The following is a 19,837-nucleotide window of genomic DNA, read 5'->3' as shown; positions in this document are numbered from 1 at the left end:
AGGACTTCATGGCTCATTGTAATGCCTGACTTCCCTCCTGTACACCTTGAGCAGAGGCCAGGCCCTGAATAAGGAGCAAAACCAAAATAGCTCCTGAGAGGAACAGTATACCAGGCAACTCCTGACCCAGAAGCCATCGTTGGGCACAAATGAGAGGTATGTTTTGGTTTCATAGTCTCCATCCCTCCAGAACTTGGAAAGCATGTACCAACTTGTACAATGGGGAATCTTTATTCCCATCAGATGCTGCTCCTTTCCCCCCCTGATCATAAATGGAGAATCAGCCAGCTATTCCTCGGACCTTCTTTAAGTTCTTGGAGTGAAACACCTGCTTCCCTGACTACCTCCCTGCCATCTGGGACTCCACCACCCTCCCAGCTGCCCAGCCCTGACTTTGGTGACCTGAGTCTGCTCTGCTGACAGCCCAGGAGGCTCTGTCAATCTGAGATGGGCCATCAGCAACTCCAATCCTTTCCACAACTGATGCTGCCTGGGCTGGGCCCCGGCAAAACAAACTGTGGTTCAGCTTCAACTTTTTGTTTTAACAAGGGGTGGGAGGGGAATTTGAACCCTGTGGTTATCTGCATTTTAAAACATTTAAACAGTCAGTCCACCTGCTTGGCACTGCATGTTCTTTGGTCAGTTTTCTCAGCCCTACCCTTTCTAAAATTTCAACAATTCTGTGCCCTCCTCTGTTACTGTATATGTATATATGCAGGCTAGTGGGGACATCAGCCCTGAACTCTTTGCACTGGACTGCCCCTGGAATTCCTCTAAAAGGCAGTTCTCAGTCTTTGAAAGGGAAAGGTGAGGGTGAGGAAAAGGTTCTGTTTGGAGGACCCTTCCTGGCTATAAAAGACAAGTGCATTTCACAGGGAGAGACTTCCCAGACTAGAGTCCAAGTTCCTTGCCAGACCAAACAACATTCCTAGCTGCTCTGTCATATTGCTGATGTGGGGGGAACAGGGAGAGAGAAAGGAAAAGAGGGCACGGTGAAGGTAGAAGTAGTGACCACGGGCTGGGGAGATAGCTCAGTTGGTAGAGTGCTTGCCTTGCAAGCACAAGGCCCTGGGTTCAATCCCCAGCACCGCAAAAAAAAAAAAAAAAAAAAAAAAAAGAAGTAGTGACACAGTTTGACAGAAGAGCCCAAAATTTGTGTCCACACGGAGGTAGGGATGGGGGCTCACAATCAGGAGCAATAGTTTCCTCTCTCAAGAGATAGCTATGAGAACTGCAAGGTCAGTACCTTGAGCTTCTCTGCCCTAAGGACTCCTTCATGTTTTGATGACTGAACCCAGGGCTTCACACACACTAGGCAAACACTCTACCACTGAGCTGCATCCTAACTCTTTTTATTATTTTGAGGCAGACTCTCACCAATTTACCCAGACTGGCTTTGAGCTTGGAATCCTACTGCCTATCTCCTGAGTAGCTGGGATTAGGCACATGCCATCACCCACAGTGCATCCTCCCATCCTTTGTTGAGCAGCCTACACCATCTCATCTAAGTTTCAGGAAGGTCAGAGTACAAACTGTGTTAGTTGAAGCCACCCTGGGTTGCTCCGCAGAGACCACAACATTACCACAATCATGCAACTGTGGATAAGGAAAGTGGTCCTGGCCGCAAACAAATTCATGGCAAGATGAGTATTGTTTCCAGTGGCATTTAGCTGACAATACCGGATTAGATACACTGAAGAAGACTCCAGATGCTTCAGTGTGAGATCTAGGGAAGGAATAACGGGGCTGAACCTCAGGACTCCCTTTTTTGAGAAATATTCCACAGGCCAGGGCCTAGGGGAAGACTGTTGCTTTGAGAGGGACTCTAAGAAAACAGAGGCAGCTCCATGAGGCTCTATAGGGAATTCTGAAAGCCCTGATGGATCCTACAATAAAATGACATTATGGCCATCTAAAGCTCAACCTGCCACTCACAGCAGCTCAGTGGCAATAACCTCATTTGGCAAAGAGGGCAAGCCTGGGCTTCAGGACTGGCCTGAGGAAGTTCTCAACACACAGGAGAAGGCATCGGGGAGAACCCCAGGCTTGAGCCTCCAAAGAGGCTCAAGACCATATTCCCTTGTCTTCAGCCCTATGGCATTCAGAGAGCACCAGAACCCACCTCCTCCATAAAGGAATCATTTCAGGTACCCATAACCAGATTTGACTCACCAACACTGTCCCTAAGAGAATCAGAAAAGACTGGCCAGACCATGGTTTCCCAATGAGCAGAGGCAGTAATCGGGACCCTGGGATGCCAAGAACCTCCTGGGCAAGGACTTACACCAGAGTTCATAGTAGTAGTTGCAGCACTGAGACTGTCCACAGCAGTGTCCTGTGTCACAGATGTAACTTTGATTGTTGGTACCCACACAGGCTTCCTTATCCTGGAAAAAAAAAAAAAAAAATCAAGAAACATCTCAACATACTAATCTATAAGCTATAGCTTTTAAACACTACTTTCCTTCTTACCTCCCTTCCTCCTGGTTGTCTGCATGTGCTCCCCCAAAAACTATACCAGTGTTTTCTCCTTAAGAAAAAAGTTAAAAAGAACCACACAATAACCACAGAGTTAAGAAAACAAATAGGTTTATCAAGGGGGAAGAGAACTTAGCACACAAAGTTACACAGCAAGGTTCCCACTGGGCATAATGGCACAGGCCTGTAATCCAAGTGACTTGGGAGGCTGAGGCAGGAGGACTCCAAGTTCGAGGCCAGTCTCAACAACTGAGCTAGGCCCTATCTATCTATCTAGCTAGCTAGCTAGCTATAGCAACTTAGCGAGACCCTATCTCTAAATAAAAAATAAAAAAGGGCTGGGGATGTGGCTCAGTGGTAAAGCAAACCTGGGCTCAATCACCAGTACTGAAAAATAACAACAAAAAACAGTGAGGTTCCCCTCAGAAAAGATAGAAAAGGGTGGCCTCACTTTCTTTATATCCAAGCAGAAACATTTTGTGTTCCTGTGTTAAACTCAGCTGGTAGGAAAGCAATGATTCTTCTGTAATTAGTAGTATGTTTTAATAAAACCAGCTTTTCTGTGAAACTTCCTGGAGCAATTAATGCAGTAGGGACTCCCAAGATTACCATTTAGTCAGTCACTCCTTTCAAATAGGATCTCCAAGGTTATTTACAGTGAGATTCAAAAGAGGAATTTAAAAAAAAAAAAAAATTGCTCCTCAAATTCTTCAAAAAAGGGGCAACCCAAGCAGGTTCAAGTTCAACTTGCTAGATCATTTTTGCTTATCAAATATCTTTTAAGAATCCTAACTAGATCCAGGATCCATACTGTCCCTATCAGGGACAGCTACATAAAGGACACTATTGAGTAATCATCTAGCAGTTTGCCAAATTCTATTCGTAGCACTGGTAGATGGAGATGGAGGTAGACATTTTAATATATATTTCACATTTAAGATATGAAATGCCCTACCAGGCAACCCTAACCTCACCCAATATGGACTTTGAGTTACATAATGCATGTGATGTTTTTAGTTAGTTAGTGGAACTGTGGATTGAACCCAGGGCTGCTTAACCACCAAGCTACATCCCCAGCTCTTTTTATTTTTTATTTTAAGACTGGGTCTAAATTGAGGAGACTGACCTTGAACTTGCAGTCCTCCAGCCTCACCCTCCTGAGTTACTAGGATTACAGGCATGTGCCACTGTGCCTGGCTAGTTTGGGTTTTTGGAGACGGAGTCTCGCTGTGTTGCCCAGGCTGGTCTTGAACTCCTGGATGCAAGTCATCCTCCTGCCTTAGCTTCCTGAGTAGCCAGGACTATAGGCATGGACCACCATGCCGGGCTTCATGCATGTGATGAAACTTGTAAATCATCTTCTATACTGGCTTTCAACACGACTTTATTCATTTACTGAACACGGTCTTTGTGTCAGGCACTGTGCTGGGTAAAAGACATACAAAGATGAAGACAGTGTTCCTATCTTCAAGAAGTTCAGAGTAAAGAAGGAAAACCCTGCTCAGCAAAGAAACTCAAAACTGCAGGATTGTATTTGCAACTGTTCAAGCTGACCCTGCCCATGGCGCACATCCGGGCGGATGGCTGCCAGTGGAAACTCAAGTCACATGGCTGGGTTCTCCTCTCTGGGTCTGGCTTTACTACACTGTCTACTTGGCCACAGGCATAAACAAAGCACTCCAGTGACCATCCAGAGGGCAAAGAGCCAAGCAGCAACAGGACAGGCACCTGAAACCACAGGGAGAAAAGAGAAGCATCAGTGCTGAACACCAGATCCCTGGCCTAGTACAGGTCTCTACCACATACCCTCACGTTTCTTCGTCTTTAAAAGTCTCATATTCTGGTATGAAGGAGTTTAGGAAGAAGAAAACACAAAAACTATTTGTAAACTCTGACAATAATGCATGATAAAGCGTTCTCCTTTGTCTTCACCTTCCCAAGCCCACCAAAAGCAAAAAGACACCGAGCAATTGGAGGCCTCCTCAGAGGCCCAGTGCAGATGGAGAAAACAGAACTACACTTGCTGCTTTTGCTCCAGTCAGTCTCTCCGACTTCAGAGCAAAACACCCCTTTCACATAGACATCAAAAAGTTTCTCCCAAGTTTACCAGGCCCTGCAAATGCCATTCTTCTGGCACTGCCTTGCAAGAGCACAGTTCAAAGTATCCACACAGTTTCTAAAAGAGGCTGTGCTGCCTACAGTCGGCACATAAAAGAATCCAGTGACACTTCTGCCTGGGGAAAATTCACCAGATAAGGTCAGGCTCTGAGCACCAGGCAGCCAACTGGTCCCACATGAAGGGTGCAACAGAACACATCAGAAACCTAAACAAGTGGCATCCTCATGACCTACTGTTGTCAGCTCTTCCCTCGGCTCTTCTTGTCTCGAGACAGGAGGCCTGGTATAAACAAGACCCCACTCAGCTTTGCTGCTCCGCCTCCACTTCCCCAGGGAAAGCAGAATGCTTTAACCCAGTTCCTCAAACACATTTTAACCCAGTATATCTAGTTCCCTGTGTTCTGCTTCCCTCAAATGCAGAGTCCTACAGCATTGGTCTTGGCTATGGGAACTGTCATTTTCTGCTGCAGGGGGAATAAAGAAGGCAGGTAGTTAGGAAGACAAGAAGTGGGCTCAGGCTCCATCAGTAAGGAAGAAGTAAAGGACTGGGGGACACGAGATGTCAGTGTGAAGAGAGCCCCTCCAGCAAGACCTGCTGTATGCAAGGAAACCTGGCAGATTTGGGTTTGGACACAGCTGTCACTACAGAGGAACACGACTTAGGGCAAGTTACTCGATGGTGTTAAGTCTAGTGAAGATGATCTCTAACATCTCCTTCAACTCTAAGCTAAGCACCACTCTCTGCCTCAAGCCTTTTATCCTACCCACTCCTACATTCCATCTCTGACACACAGCCTTAAGTCAACACAAAAGCTCATGAGATCTATGCCTCCTCTTGCTCGAATCAACAGCAAAGAACAGTAGAATTTACTCATGGATCACCAAAGGGGCTCTCACCTCCAGGTGACTCAGAATGCAAAAGCTTATGTGGTTAAGAGTCAGCTGGATCTGGGTTCAAGCCCAGCTCTTACACAAGGTTTATTAACTGTGTGGCCTTGAGTAGTTACTTAACTTCTCTGTGCTCTTATTAGCAACAATATTCTGTAAACCACTACTGCTAGAAGACCATCCAGCACCTTGCCTTCACAGCATTATTTCAAAACAGTAAAGCCCACTGTGGCAATGCAGGCTGCTCCATACACACAAAGAAGAAAAGAAAAAAGAACTGGAGAGAATGCAATGGAAATATGAATATGAAAAATTCTCAGCCCTCTTTATGATGATCCTTGTTTTACTACTAAGTATTTTCCAGCTCATTACACACACTATGTTATTCAGGTCAAGTCCTGAATAGTGGATAGCAAATATTCCTCTCACTCCCTTTTTCCAGAGGATGAACCACAGGATGAACTGTGATCTCCCCAAGGGCAGGAGCCATGTCTCCTTACTTCCTCTGCTGTCCCTAGGACAAGCACAGTGCTGTTCTGAGAAGATGGCTATGTGACCACCTGAAGGCAGGGGAAGATGAGGGGAAGAAGAGCGCATGTGTATCAAGCACTTGCTAGATACCAGGACTATTCTAAACGCTGTCCAGGTAGTCTTTCATTAAAACTTGACAACAACCCAAGGAAGGGAGTAGTAACAGGGAGTTGAGGCCCAAAGAGGCTAAGTCACCTGCCAGGGTCACAAAGCTAGAAGTAGTGCCATCAAGTCTGTCTGACTCTAGACCTTGAACTTTCAGTCATTAAGCTACAGCCTCTTTGGGTAACATTATACCTCTTCGTCTGCTTTCCATACTTAATAAAAAAACTCAACCAAATGAAATCAACTATTCGACTTTGATGGGAAAGGTAAGGACTCGTACTTGTGAACTCCCAGTATGGAATGTGGGGTCTTCATTCCTTCCTTCAACATTTATTGAGTGCTTCACTGCACCAGAACTGAGCTGCGGTCCGGGACAAAATGGGTAAATGAGCAAAAAGAGACATGGCTGCTGACTTCATGCAGCTTGCAGTCTAACAAAGGACAATGAAATAATCACACAAGATCAAACTGCAGCTAAGCTTATAAAAGACCTAGAAGCTAATCAAAAGGGTCCAGAATGGCTTCTGGGAGGAAAATAAGCTTGAATTGAGACTGACAGGATGGTCAGAAAAATCATAACTAAACAAGAGGGATGAGAAGCACATTCCTGGCAGAAAAACTGCAGTGGCAACGTTCTTTGGCTAGAAGGAGGTGGTTAAAGAAGCATGTAGGTAAGAAGGGACCTGAGAGTATAGGGAGATAAATAAGACCAGGTTTGCATTTTACAGATATCTTTCATTTGCATATAACTCCACAGCAGCTGGGTGAGTGGGTGGCACAAGACTGTAATCCCAGTGATTTGGGAGGCTGAGGCAGGACGATCACAAATTTATGGCCTCAGCATAATTAGTGAGGCCCTAAGAAATTTAGCAAGACTCTGTCTCAAAATAAAAAAGAGTTGGGGATGTAGCTCAATGGTAAAGTGCCCCTGGGTTCAATCCCAAGAATGAATGGATGGATGAATGGATGGATGGAGGGATGGATGGATGGATGGATGAATGGATGGATGGATGAATGAATAAATGAATAAAATAAAAACTCCATGGCAAAAAACTAAACAACAACAAAAATCTAGAAACAGAATTTGTCAAAAAGAAACTGTGAGGGCTGGGGATTTGGCTCTGTCGTTGAGTGCCCCTGAGTTCAATAACCAGTACCAGACAAGAAAAATAGAAAGAAAGAAAAGACAAGAAATTGCATAAAAAATGAGTGTTCTTATGCCAAGGCCTTCACCTCAGGAATGCCTTTTATAACTACCAGGATCCTCATTTGTCATAGGTCTATGCCTTTAGTTCTGGTACCACAGTGACCAGCTCCCAGAGACAGATCTCACATGGTCACCAAACAGAAAGCGTAGGCACAAAGAAGCAACAAACAAGATCAACATTGAACTGGAAAGAACATTTTTACAATGGAAAAGGCTAAACAGTATGCCTTTTGCACATATGCAAAAAATTATCTCTTTGGTGGCAGCATAAACTGTGAGACTAATAACATTTTCCTTAACAGTTTCCATGTCTTATAGTTGCTATTCTTAGCTGAGCCACTGTAAAGGTCAATTTAATCAGCATAAGAACTTTCTAAGTGCCAGCATAAAAAGAGACACTGGGCCATAATGGTTCCCTAGGCATGGTTTTAATTTACCAATTTATGGGGCTGGAAAACTCTGCTAGCAACTAGTTGATGGCACATCATCTTCATGTCCTTAGGAAAACATAAGAGTTTTGAAGTTTAAGAGTGAAAAATAGAAAAATTAAAAGTCCTTCACAAGAGGCTAAAGCACAGAACGCCAATCTTGATTACCTGATATGGATGAACACGGCGCACCACCTCCAGCTCTCCCTGCAGGGAAAAGAACCAACTCCTAATGGGAATGTTCAGTTCCCCAACAGCCAACAATGATGTACTGACACTCCCTTGCTCCCACCATGTGCCAGACACCATGTAGGATGCTACAGCTACACTAAGGAGCAAGAGATTTGTGGAGTGGGAGGGAAAAGTTTTTTTGTCTAACAATAGGGCTGGATAGATAACTTTTAAAAATTCTTCTTACAAAACCCCTAGAAACGCTGGCTATATAACGATATCTTTTAATTACATAGCTGAGCTTGCAAGAAAGCAAGGAAGATCCCCAGGGACCAAAAATGATAGGGGGAACTAGAAATCACAGTCCTAAATGTTAGGCCTTTCCAGTTGCCCTGGAAAGTAGAGTAGTTTGTTGATCCTGGGCCCAGGTGAAAAAGGAAGTTGGAATTCAGACCCATTATAAAGCTGGGACCCTCAAAGGGGAAGAGCAGAATAGGGGGAAAAGGGAGGGGCTGGGGGCTGTAGCTCAGTAGTAGAGCACTTGCCTAGTATGTATGAGGCACTGAGTTCGATTCTTGGCACTGCAATATAAATAAGTAAATAAAATAAAGGTTCATCAACGACTAATAAAAAATTAAAAAAAAAAAACAAACTATTGGCATATAGTGAGAAGAAAGATTTGAATGGAGAGGGGGACAAAGTATCTCCTCAAATGATCTGTGGTCACAGGCCTTCCCTCAAGCTAACCTGAGGTTCGAATTGTACTACCCATGTGGTCTGAGAATTCGAGGCTAAATTTTAACACAAAAAGTGGTCCAGGTTGGACCCAGTGGCATACACCCAGCTACCTGGGAGGTTGCAATAGGAAAATCAAAAGTTTGAGACTAGCTTGGGCAAAATAGCAAGACCCTGTCTCAAAACAAAATAAAAAATGCTGGGGATGTAGTGATAGAGTACTTGCCCACCATGTGCAAGGCCCTGGGTTCAGTCCTCAGTATTGCAAAAACAATTTTTTTTTTTAAAGTGGGGGTCCCAGGTTGGCAATAGGCCTTGTGACATCTGGCAAAAGATCCATCCTCTGAAAGAGTTCCACAAATAAAGCTCTGTTTAAAGAGAAGTTTACAACTTAAAAAGTATGCAAAAGTAATCCAATTTAAATAAGACTTGGGAAACTCAACAAATAACAGAATAATACCCTCTGGGGTGAGGGGGAACAACTTAAGATAACAGAATGACAGATAAATTTTAAGATATAAAATGATAAGATATTCAAATGATTACAGGAAAAAAAAATCAAAACATAAGAACATTACTAAAAAGGAGATAGAGACCAAGTAGGGCTGGGGAGATAGCTCAGTTAGTAGAGTGCTTGCCTCCTAAGCCTAAGGCCCTGGGTTCAATCCCCAGCGCCAAAAAAAAAAAAAAAAAAAAGATAGTGACCAAGTAGATTTGGAAGAAAAGTAAAAATAAAACTTGTGGAAAAATAATAGCTATTAAAAGTAAAAATTCAGCAGATGGGTTACACAGAGATTAGGTCAAGTTAAAGAGAGAATTTTGAACTGGAGGATAAATCTGAGAAAATGCTCAGCAAAGTGGTTCTAACCAAGAAAACAAAAACAGAATTGGAAAACTAGAAATAAGAGGCTAAAGAAGAAGAGAATGGAGAAGAGGCAATATTGAAAGAGATGAAAAATTTCCAAAACTGATTTAAGATATTCCAAAACAGATTAAGAATTTTCAGACACTAAAAAACTTTAGTTTTTTAAACTTTCAGCTAAGTACATTTCAAGAAACTGCAGAAAGATAAAGAGATCTTAAGTACATTCTAGTGGGGAAGGCTGATAACTAATAAAATAAGAATTTAAACAGTAATAAGCTCCACAAGGATAATAATACAGGACAACATGGGTGGATAATAATACAGGACAACATGGGTTAAATGGGGTGGTCAGGAAAGGCCTCTCTGAGAAGGAGCCAGTTTAAGCAGACCTGCAGGAACAGTGTTCTAGCAGAGGACATGTTGAGCACATGCAAAGATACCAGGGCAGGAATGAGCTTGGTGTTCTCCAGGAACAGAGGCTAGACTGTGGATCTCAGGAAGACTGTGAGAAAGGAAAGCTGAGAGTTCAGCAGAGACTTCACATGTTTTGTACAAGAGTTAAAATAAAATACAAAGTACCATTGCTTACAAATCCACTGCTGGCTCCAGATAGTTTCTCCCTTAGATTACGGTAGAGATTTTAATAGATATAAAAATATTTTTGCAGTTCTCACATTTACTTTTCAACGTGGGCCCATTTTTTGCAACACTCAGTCTGGTTGCTACTGCAGAGTGAGCAACAAAATCAACTTTCTTTTCATTCTTGAACTAGAAATGGCTTTCTAGAAAATAGAACAAATCTAGCACTGAACATCTGCTGGAGCAGAGTTCTTTCTGATTTTGGTAATGCTCCATAACCAAAGTCTTCAAAAATAAGAGAGATTTGAAATGGCTAGATGAGAAAGACAGCACACCACTTTAACTTAGAATCTTCTATTTTTGTTCTATTCTAGACAATCTTCAAAATCTGAATGTAATTTTTAAGGTCCAGGTCCTCAGAAAATAGGTATGTAAGTAGCCATGAAAAATATTTTTTAAAGCTTTGTGGATCTACCTATATTTTCACAATCAGGAAGTTAACATCATGGTCTCCCTAATGCTACTGGGGTTTTCCCCCATTTTTTATTGGTACATTATAGTGTTACATAATTACGGGTATCTGTTGTTACATATTTGATGCTATGGGTTTGTTTGTTTGTTTGTTGGTACTGGGGATTGAACCCAAGGGTACTTAGCCACAGAGCCACATTCCCAGCCATTTTTTATATTTTAGAGACAGTGTGTCACTAAGTGATGCTATTCGACTTTAAGGCTGTTCAAAGAGATATGGAAATAAACAGAATTGTTCAAGAGTAGGTACTGTGAATTGGGTGGAAGGAGGTTATAGAAGAGCTGGGGAAGAACAGTAAGCTCAGGAAGAATAATAATTCAGCAGGAGTCCTGGCATATTTTTCCTAGGTGTTAATCTAATCCCCCTATCTTTGATGGTAAGGATTGCCATAGACTACTTTTATACCCTTCACATTATATCACACCTGATAATTAACTCTTTAAGCTTATCTAGCTAAAGGAATTCAATTTCATCGCTTCTGATAAAGAGCAAGCCACTCCTAAGAAGCTGACCAAGCCGCTGCCTTGTGTGCACTGGGAGATTAGGAATGGAGTTTTATGCTTTTTGGTAGAATTCAACAATTTTCAGAAGAACAAATAGCCTGATCTAAATGGACAGGCTCCCTTAACTCAGCCAGTAAATCTTATTTGAGAAGATTCAGCCTCATCGCTCAGGTATGACAGCGTGGTTTACCCTTAAGGACTCTGGCTCAGGTGTATCCAATCCCCATCCTCTACTACAGAATCCCAAAAGGGTAAAGCCAAAGACTGGAGCTAGTGGGCTGGGGAGATAGCTCAGAGCTAGTGACATAGCTGAAAAAAGCCTAGAACCAACAGAGCCAACTGCTGCTTCCAGATATGCCAGCAGCATGTACCTGTGTACTACTAAAGGGGAGTTCTGGGGTCCCTGCTAAATGGGGACACAAGGTTCATTTACTTCAGCCTGTAAGATCATGCTGGAGCAATGTGGTCTGGGGTCTCCCAAAGATGGACACTGTTCAGGAATCTGAGGAAGAGCAACACAGTGAATCAAAACAAACTAGAGTCTTACAACTAAGTGAATTTTCCAGCACGGTGGCACAGGCCTGTAATCCCAGTGACGTGGCAAGCAGAGGCAGGAGGATTACAAGTTCAGGCCAACCTTGGCAAATTAGTGAGACCCCCGTCTCAAAATAAAAAATGAAATGGCTGAGGATGTAGTGCAGTGGTAGAGCACCCCTGAGTTCAATCACCAGTGCCATAAAAAAAATCAATGAATTTGCCCCCAAATAAGAATGAATACACTAAGACAACAAATGCAACAAAATAGAGTTGTGTCTCCCATTATGGTCATGGGCCCAAAATCACATGGGTATTTGTTAAATATGTAGATTGAGAACCTCTGGCTGGAAAACATGGTGCATGCCTGTAATCCCAGTGGCTACAGAGGCTGAAGCAAGAGGATCATGAGTTCAAAGCCAGCCTCAGCAACAGTGGGGCACTAAGCAACTTAGTGAGACCCTGTCTCTAAATAAAATACAATAGGGCTGGGGATGTGGTCCCAGTGGTCAAGTGCTCCTGAGTTTAATCTCTGGGACCCCCCAACAAAAGAGAGAACCTCTGAGGACAGTGACTGAAATTTTGCCCTTTTAAACACACTTCCCTGGTTATGCTCATCACAAATACACAAATTTGAGAACCTCTAAAACATGTTTGGGATCTTCCTAGAATCCCAAACATGTCCCAACACAGTAACCCCCAAGAGTACCTACTTAGAATCAAGGCACATGAGATTATTTATATTCTCTCTGCCTCATTTTATATACACACACACACATAAGCAATAGGTCATAAACATAAATTTTAAAAAGAAGTGACACATTAGTTAGGTACACTTCCTACCCATGCCAGTACTGCTATTGCCAAAGCTGCATTGCAACTGGATCCTCATTAAACAGTCCCCAAATGGAGCAGCCAGCAAATAAATTAAAATCCATTTCCTGTGTTGCTATTAGGAACCTGATTAACAAATTCAGAAAAAAGCCACTTGACCCTGGTAGGAAAATCCCAGAGCAAAAAATCAGAAGTGCAACATATTCTATGGTTTTATTAAGGTCTACTTGCTGATATACCAGCATATGCAGGCCTGTGGGGTCTGACTGGCAGCAGTGGCACAGGACACCAGGTTACTGTAACACTCTTTCCCCCTTGGATGAAGACAGAAAGGCAGTGCTGCCTCGAGATATTGATAACAATCCCACATCACTGTACTCTCCTGCCACAGAAGGCACTGAGAAGTGTGGCTTCTTTAGCAAAGTCTGCTGCAGAGAACTGAGGGCCAAAAAAGCAGGTAACATGCAGCAGTGCTGGTGAGTAGCAGGAGGCACGCTGGCAGAACCGGTGACCCCATGAGACAGGTCTATATCCACATGTTACATTTTTCAACTTTTAAAAAGATGTATTAACTAGCAACATTTTAAAATGAGGATAATTCACATAATAATCCAGATTTCCAGTTTCTCTAGAAAATCAAGGGGCTGGGGAGATAGTTTAGTCGGTAGAGTGCTTGCCTTGCAAGCAAAAGGCCCTGGGTTTGGTCCCCAGCACCGCAAAAAATAAAAAAAAAGAAAAGAAAAAGAAAAAGAAAATCAAGACCCACAACCTCCAGGGTCATAGAGACTGGGGTAGAACTTCCAGCTCCATCACAATCTCAGTGATCCCCCCCATGCCCCTTCTGGCCAATGATCCCCTTTAGTTGACTCAATCATGTCATTGCTGGTCCCTGTGGGCACCCGCTTATCTCCTCCAAAGTTCAGAAGTGGATTGTTCATGCCCTCACCTGGAGGCTAAGGCAAGTTACAGAGGCCTAAATACAAGCAGCAAGAATCTGAATTCTCCTCATTGAGGCTCAAGCAGCACCATGTCAAATAGGTACCTCAACAAAAAAGGTGGCTCCAGTGCTGCATCAGGGGAGCCCCTCTTAATAACCAGGGGGACCTCCTACCACACTGCATGAGAAAGAGAACCAAGTGACTGCGTGTACTGAGCACTGGGTGAGTTTTTGTTTGTTTGTTTGTTTGTTTTGCAGAACTGGGGATCAAACCAGTACAATCTACCACTAAGCTATATCCTTAGTCCTTTTATATTTTATTTTGAAAGAAAGTATCTATAAGTTGCCAAGGCTGGCCTTGAACTTGGGATCCTTCTACCTCAGTTTCCTGGGTTACTAGGATTTACAAGTGTATGTCACCAAACCTGACTTAGATAAAGTGTTTTTACCAATGTCATTTATTCTCCTTGTTATGGGAAACTGGGGTTCAGAGCAATCACACAGTCAAGGGAAGTTTTTTGGACCTAAATCCAAGTGGAGAGAATTCAATGTTTGGAGGTTATCCTACACTTACATGTGGGATGCTAACAAGCACAAAAGCCACAGATAAGGCAGGGACTTTGCCTTTGAGGCACTCTGTAATAACTCAACTATTAGGTTTTATTTTTTTAATTTATGGTTCAATTTTATTGTTGAAAGTTTCTAAATATTCAAGTTCACTTTGTTCCTTCAAAAGTAATCATAATCTAATCAACAGAATTCATTCTTTTTAAAAAATGATTTATAGTGTAGGTGGAACAAGATATGCACACATACATAAATACAGGTATATATGTAACTAATACAGGTCATTCACATTTGTGGAGTGCTCAAGCTTTTCAAGTCTCCAGTCTGCCAGTCAGAACCCTGCAAGAGGTCAAAAGAGGTGCTGCTACCCCCATGTGGACGAGGAAACCAACACTAACACTGTGGCTCAGGCAGACTGTCAAAATCCTGCTCTTCTAACTTTTGGTTCCATATTCTGTGACTGGGTTCTAAGTTATCAATGTCTTAACTGCATCTTGAAAATGGCTCTTGATCAAATAAAATACCCACTTATTTGCCTAGAAAGAAGAGGAAAAATTATCCTACAAAAAAGAAAAGAGGTACTGTTTTCAAAGGGATCTAAAATATTAAAGTTACAAGTTAACTTGTGGCTGATATACTTTAAGAGACTCACCAGTGGGGCTGCAGTTGTGGCTCAGTGGCAGAGTGCTTGCCTAGCATGTGTGAGGCACTGGGTTCGATCCTCAGCACCGCATATAAATTAATGAATAAAATAAAAAGGTCTATCAACATCTAAACTAAAAAAAATACATATATATATATATATATATATATATATAAAAGAGACACATCAGTTTCATTTGATAGAGAAAAGCACATGCCACATCTCATTCCTCATCTTAAGTGTAACTCTCAATGTAACCCCATCTTTCCTCAGCAGTTCCATCCTACAGCAGCAGGCTTTTGTTGGAAGCAAAGAAATTTCACAATGGGACTCGCCTGCCTGCCTGACTGCCTAAAGCCCAGAACTGGAGATTTATGATCAGGACAACATTCAACCCTGTTTAAGGAAACTGTTTACTTCTACCTGGACAAAGGGTCACATTAAAAGTGGTCTCACTGCAGACACAACATAAAAGAAATCTTCAGAATACACAGGTTGTCTCCAAAAGCCTCTGCAAAACTAAAAGAATACAAGAACTTTCTGAAGTGTAAGGCCTTGCACTTAAAGATTAAAACAGACTCAGATGACTTAGAAAAGGGGGAGGAGTTGTATTGTTATCAGAAATAGATTATAGTAAACTCACGTCACAGCAATAGGTACCTGCTTGAAATGTGCCCTGTTCTTAAAATAACTCTAGCCTAACTGTACCACAAGCTGTAAAGCTTATTTAGGTACTACTGAGAGATCCTGCTTTGATGAGGGAGTGGTTGTCCAGATTGCTCAAAGAGAGGAGATTGTAGTTCCAGAAAGGCTTGGTCTTATTTACTGTCCCCTTCCCCAGCACGCACACACACAAAATGACTTCAGTCATCACCTGCTGATGAAGGGGCAATCAAGATGTCAAGATTCTAAATCTCAAACCAGGCATCATGGCACACTCCTATAATCTCAGTTGCTTGAGAGACCTAAGACAGGAAGATTACAAGTTGAGGCCAGTCAGAACAACTTAAGAGAATCGCTGTCTCAAAATAAAATAAAAGGGCTGGGGATGTAGCTCAGTGGTAAAATACCCCTGGGTTCAATCCCCAGTACCCTTCCTCTGCCCCCCCCCACCAAAAAAAAAGATGCTAAATTTCTGGGCAGGTGATTGACACATATGGCTTAGAATGCAGCAGGTAAAGGTCCACCTGATTTCCCTTTATTAAAACAACCTGGTCTGCATTCCCTCAGGCCTGTGACTCACAGCCCTAAGCATAGCAGATAGTCATGTGTCAGTAGTTTCTATCCCATGGTCTCTCGCTTGGTACTGCTGACACGGAGTCAGACGATCCTTTGTTGTAGGGACTCTCCTGTACATTGTAAGATGTTTAGCAGCATTCACAGACTCTATTTACTAGAGAGCAGTAGTCACTGCCCCCACTCCAAGTGTGACAACCAACTCTATCTAGACATGTGGACATTGCCAAGTGTCACATGGAGGTAAAAGTGCCCCGAGTTTAAAGGCACTATTCTAGCCAAACTGCACCATACAATCTTGTTTCGTCCAGTCTTGTTCCCTGATTGTCTCATGGGCTCCACACTCTAAATTCTCCAGGACAGGACTGATATCAATCTCACAAATGTAACTGGTCTAGGAGGGAGGAAAACCAAACCAAACAAGACAAAATAAAACCTTCAGAAAGTAATGGACCTGGGGACAAAGGAGTCAAGTAACCCTGCAAGTCAATTCTCCCCAACCTTCCCTGTGCCTCTTAGTTACACAATACAAGCAGAGGGTGAAGTGATCATCTGGTTAAAACTGTCAGGTGATTTCTGCATATGACTGGTGAGAAACCAAACCATGGCTCTCAGTCATGACAGGGTGACAGTAACCCAGCAAAACCTGAGCCTGGCCCATAAATCCAGAACTTCACCTAGAGACGAAGGAGGGATTACACATTCCATTTTGCTGGCAGTCTACTCCAGTGTAACCCAGGCCTCTCCATCCTGCTCCAGAGCCATCACCAGAGGAGTAGGAAGTCACAAGTGTTCACACCACTACCTGGTGGGTAATGAGAGAATTCCAAACCCTTGATGACAACCACATGAGCCAGATGTGGTATACACCCGTAATCCTGTTGACTCAGGAGGCTGAGGTAGGAGGATCATAAGTTTGAGGCCAACAACTTAGTGAGACACTTCCTCAAAATAAAAGGGCTAGGAATATAGCTCAGTAATAGAGACCCTTTGGGTTCAATCGTTAGGAAGGGAGAGAGGGAAGAAGAGAGAAAGAAAAAAGTCACACGATAAGTTGGCCAGTATTTGAAACCAAGACTGGGACCATGCATGTGTCACAGTTCAGTGGAAGCTCCTGGAAACACGTGTTAAGCAGGAGAACCAAACAATAACAAGCACTCTGGCCTCCTTGATGGAAGACCTAGGGAAACCACTGTTTTATAAGCAACACAGCACCAGTAAACCCTAAGCCTCTTTCAGGAAAAGAAGTCAATGTGTCCCACTCTGCCATTTGTAAAGCCAAGTCTTCCTCCCTCCTGAGCAGCATATGGCTTCCTGACAACCCCTCCTCTCTTTTGGTTGAAAGAACAACTTGAAAGGAAGCCATCTCTCAGGATTGAACCACTTATTTCCAGCAACCAATAACAGAAACCTCTGTGAGGTCCAACATTTGAATTCAGTTGATCCTGACCACAGAAGCAGTAGCTACAGAGGGGCACAGAAATGGCTAAGGCAGGTCAATACTTAAGGCTGTTTCAACTCACCATTGCTACAAAGTAGCAACAAATAGCAAGAAGTGCTAAGGAGGCAGAGTTAAGAGAACAGTCTGCCTGCTAGGGAACAAGGGCAGAAGAAATGGCAGCTTTTTAAGTAGCCCCAAATTATACTGTTTTCATGGACTAAAATTTACCTCTTCAAGGAAAAGGGGTGGGAAGGGGGTGGGTCAAACTCATGGGATATCACTGGAGGAAGTGACTGTTTTCTTTGGCTCCGGCCTAGATAAAAGTTTCAAAATCAGCAGATATAGTCCTCTTTTCCACTAGGCTACCATCCTGTCCACTGCTTTCTCATCAGAGACATGATGAAAAACAAGCCACTCTCTTTTAAAAACACAGTCTCTTTCAACAGAGATGGCTGGGGGTTCAAAAATTAACCTGAACAGGCTTGGGTAAGAGCCACCTTCTCACCTTCAGGTGACGGCAGGGAACTGCAGAGTTCAATGGAGCTGTCACCTACAGGATTCTTATAATCAGTTCAGATAAGGATTCCGGCCTCAACCTTTGGTAGTACAAACAAGTGTCACCTTGGTGTCTGCTGTGTTACATGCAGTTAGTTCCCTTCCAAGCAGGATCTTGCTTAATTTGTCCTGAACCTGGTGGAGAAAAGCTAAGCACAGAAGCCTCACAGTGAGTGGGAGTCAACACTTGGTCTTCTTCAGGGAACGGAGGCTGCAGATGAGAGTGCCAAAGCAGAGCTCACCATGCCACACATCAGCCCCTGGGCACAGCAACACAGACCTCTTAAGTTCCAGTTTCCTTACAGTAACAAGGAGATAATACCTCCTCCCTTGTGGGTGGCTGTCACTGTGAAGCAACAAATGCCCCAAGCAAATGTTGGCTAAAATTCAGAAGTTCAGGGTAAACTGGAGGTTGGAGCTCCTACCCTGCAGAGTGAACTAGATATCATCAAGGCCTTGTCAGTACTCTCTGAGACCCTAGGACCACATTCTATGCCCAGGGACTGACTGTATTGCAGTTCAGCATTCTAGGTGCTCTGTCACAGGCAGCAGCATTACGCCAATCTAGAGCCTATAGGTACCAGTTCACCCTTTCAAGAAAAAAAATACGAAATTAAAAAAAGAAGTAACAACGAATTCTACCATTATGTACAACTACAGTGCACTAATAAAAATATGGAAAAAAGGCAAAAAAAAAAAATTAAGAATAGCAGTTGGGCACAGTGGCGCATGCCTGTAATCTCAGCTACTCAGAAGACTGAAGGAGGAAGACTGTGAGTTCAAGGTCAACTTGAGCAATACATACACACACAAAAAGATTAGAAAGCACCCCTTATGCCAGGAGTTGGATCCCTGTGCCTCCCATCATGACAAACGGGTAAACCACCGAGGAGGGTGCCAGACCTACCCCAGTTCCACTTAAGACCCCTCATTTCCAGTACTAGGGATCATCCCAACTCAAGGTGTAGACAATTTGGGGCAGAACGGATCCCTCCCAAAGAGAAAGGAAACATTCCAAGATGTAAACTGCTGTCTTCTGATAGATCTAGCTTGCACTGCACCAACTAGAACTTACCGTCCTCTGGTCCTTCCACTCACCTAACACCTACAGTGCAGTAACTGGTACCAATGAACTGTGGAAAGGGTCATCTGCAACAAGGTCATTTTGTTACACCTCTGAACTCCTACAGCATTTTGTCTCCCTCTAATGTCATGTGCCACCACCTGCTGAATGTTCCAATTACCTGTGCACTTTTCTATTCCCCTACCTGACTGAAAACCCCTCAAAGGCAGGGAGAACATTCGTAGCTCTTCGTATCCACAACAAGTTTTGAACAGAATTGGTGCACAATACTTTTCAGATATAGAATGATGACCATAAGAATCCTCTAGCATTACCAAATAAATGCCTTCTGACTTGAACATGAACTAGAATTTACTAGGATCAGCGGACTAAGCAATGCTGTTGCAATCTTCTCTGAAAATCAGTAATCTACCTGTTAGTTATATATGCCAGCTTCTCTTAACCACAAAACCTATTTCTGATCTTGTCAGATAATAAAAGGACAGCTTGCTTAATTATATATTCTAACTACAATCTAGTACGTGATGGCATACCCAAAAGGTTCAGCAGGTGACTATCTTCTGAACTTTAGCTCTTCTAAGCACTAAAAGACTATTCTTTGGTTAACACTGCAGCTTCCAAGTATTCTGTCTTCACTGTCCCTTGCATGAAAGAAGCGACATCCTGTGGCCCATGTGCCCTTTACAGACAGTGAAATCATGCCACATTATTAGACTGAAGAGCCCTAATTTGTTCCTCCTACTCTATGCCACAAAGGGCATCAATACCTGTGAACCCAGACCTTTCTCTTTGCCACAGGCAAACTCAATACCAAGAATCATAGTTGGAAGACAATTTCCCTTCTCATCTGCAGGGGCCAAAAAAAA

At 43.0% G+C, this 19,837-nt stretch overlaps 1 protein-coding gene across 2 annotated transcripts in view; it reads right to left on the bottom strand.

Annotated features, from left to right (window-relative positions):
- Window positions 1-19,837, bottom strand: part of Wbp1l (WW domain binding protein 1 like) — a 55,321-nt gene that overhangs the window by 10,683 nt on the left and 24,801 nt on the right. For both annotated transcript variants that reach the window (XM_047553168.1, XM_047553169.1), the window contains exon 2: window positions 2,285-2,387. In XM_047553168.1, coding sequence (XP_047409124.1) covers window positions 2,285-2,387 — 103 coding nt within the window. The remainder of the gene's footprint in view (window positions 1-2,284; window positions 2,388-19,837) is intronic.

This window comes from Sciurus carolinensis, chromosome 5 (assembly GCF_902686445.1).
Source record: "Sciurus carolinensis chromosome 5, mSciCar1.2, whole genome shotgun sequence".
Lineage (NCBI taxonomy): Eukaryota > Metazoa > Chordata > Mammalia > Rodentia > Sciuridae > Sciurus > Sciurus carolinensis.
Note: the sequence above shows the minus strand (reverse complement) of the source record. Positions and strands in the feature narration are given on the sequence as shown.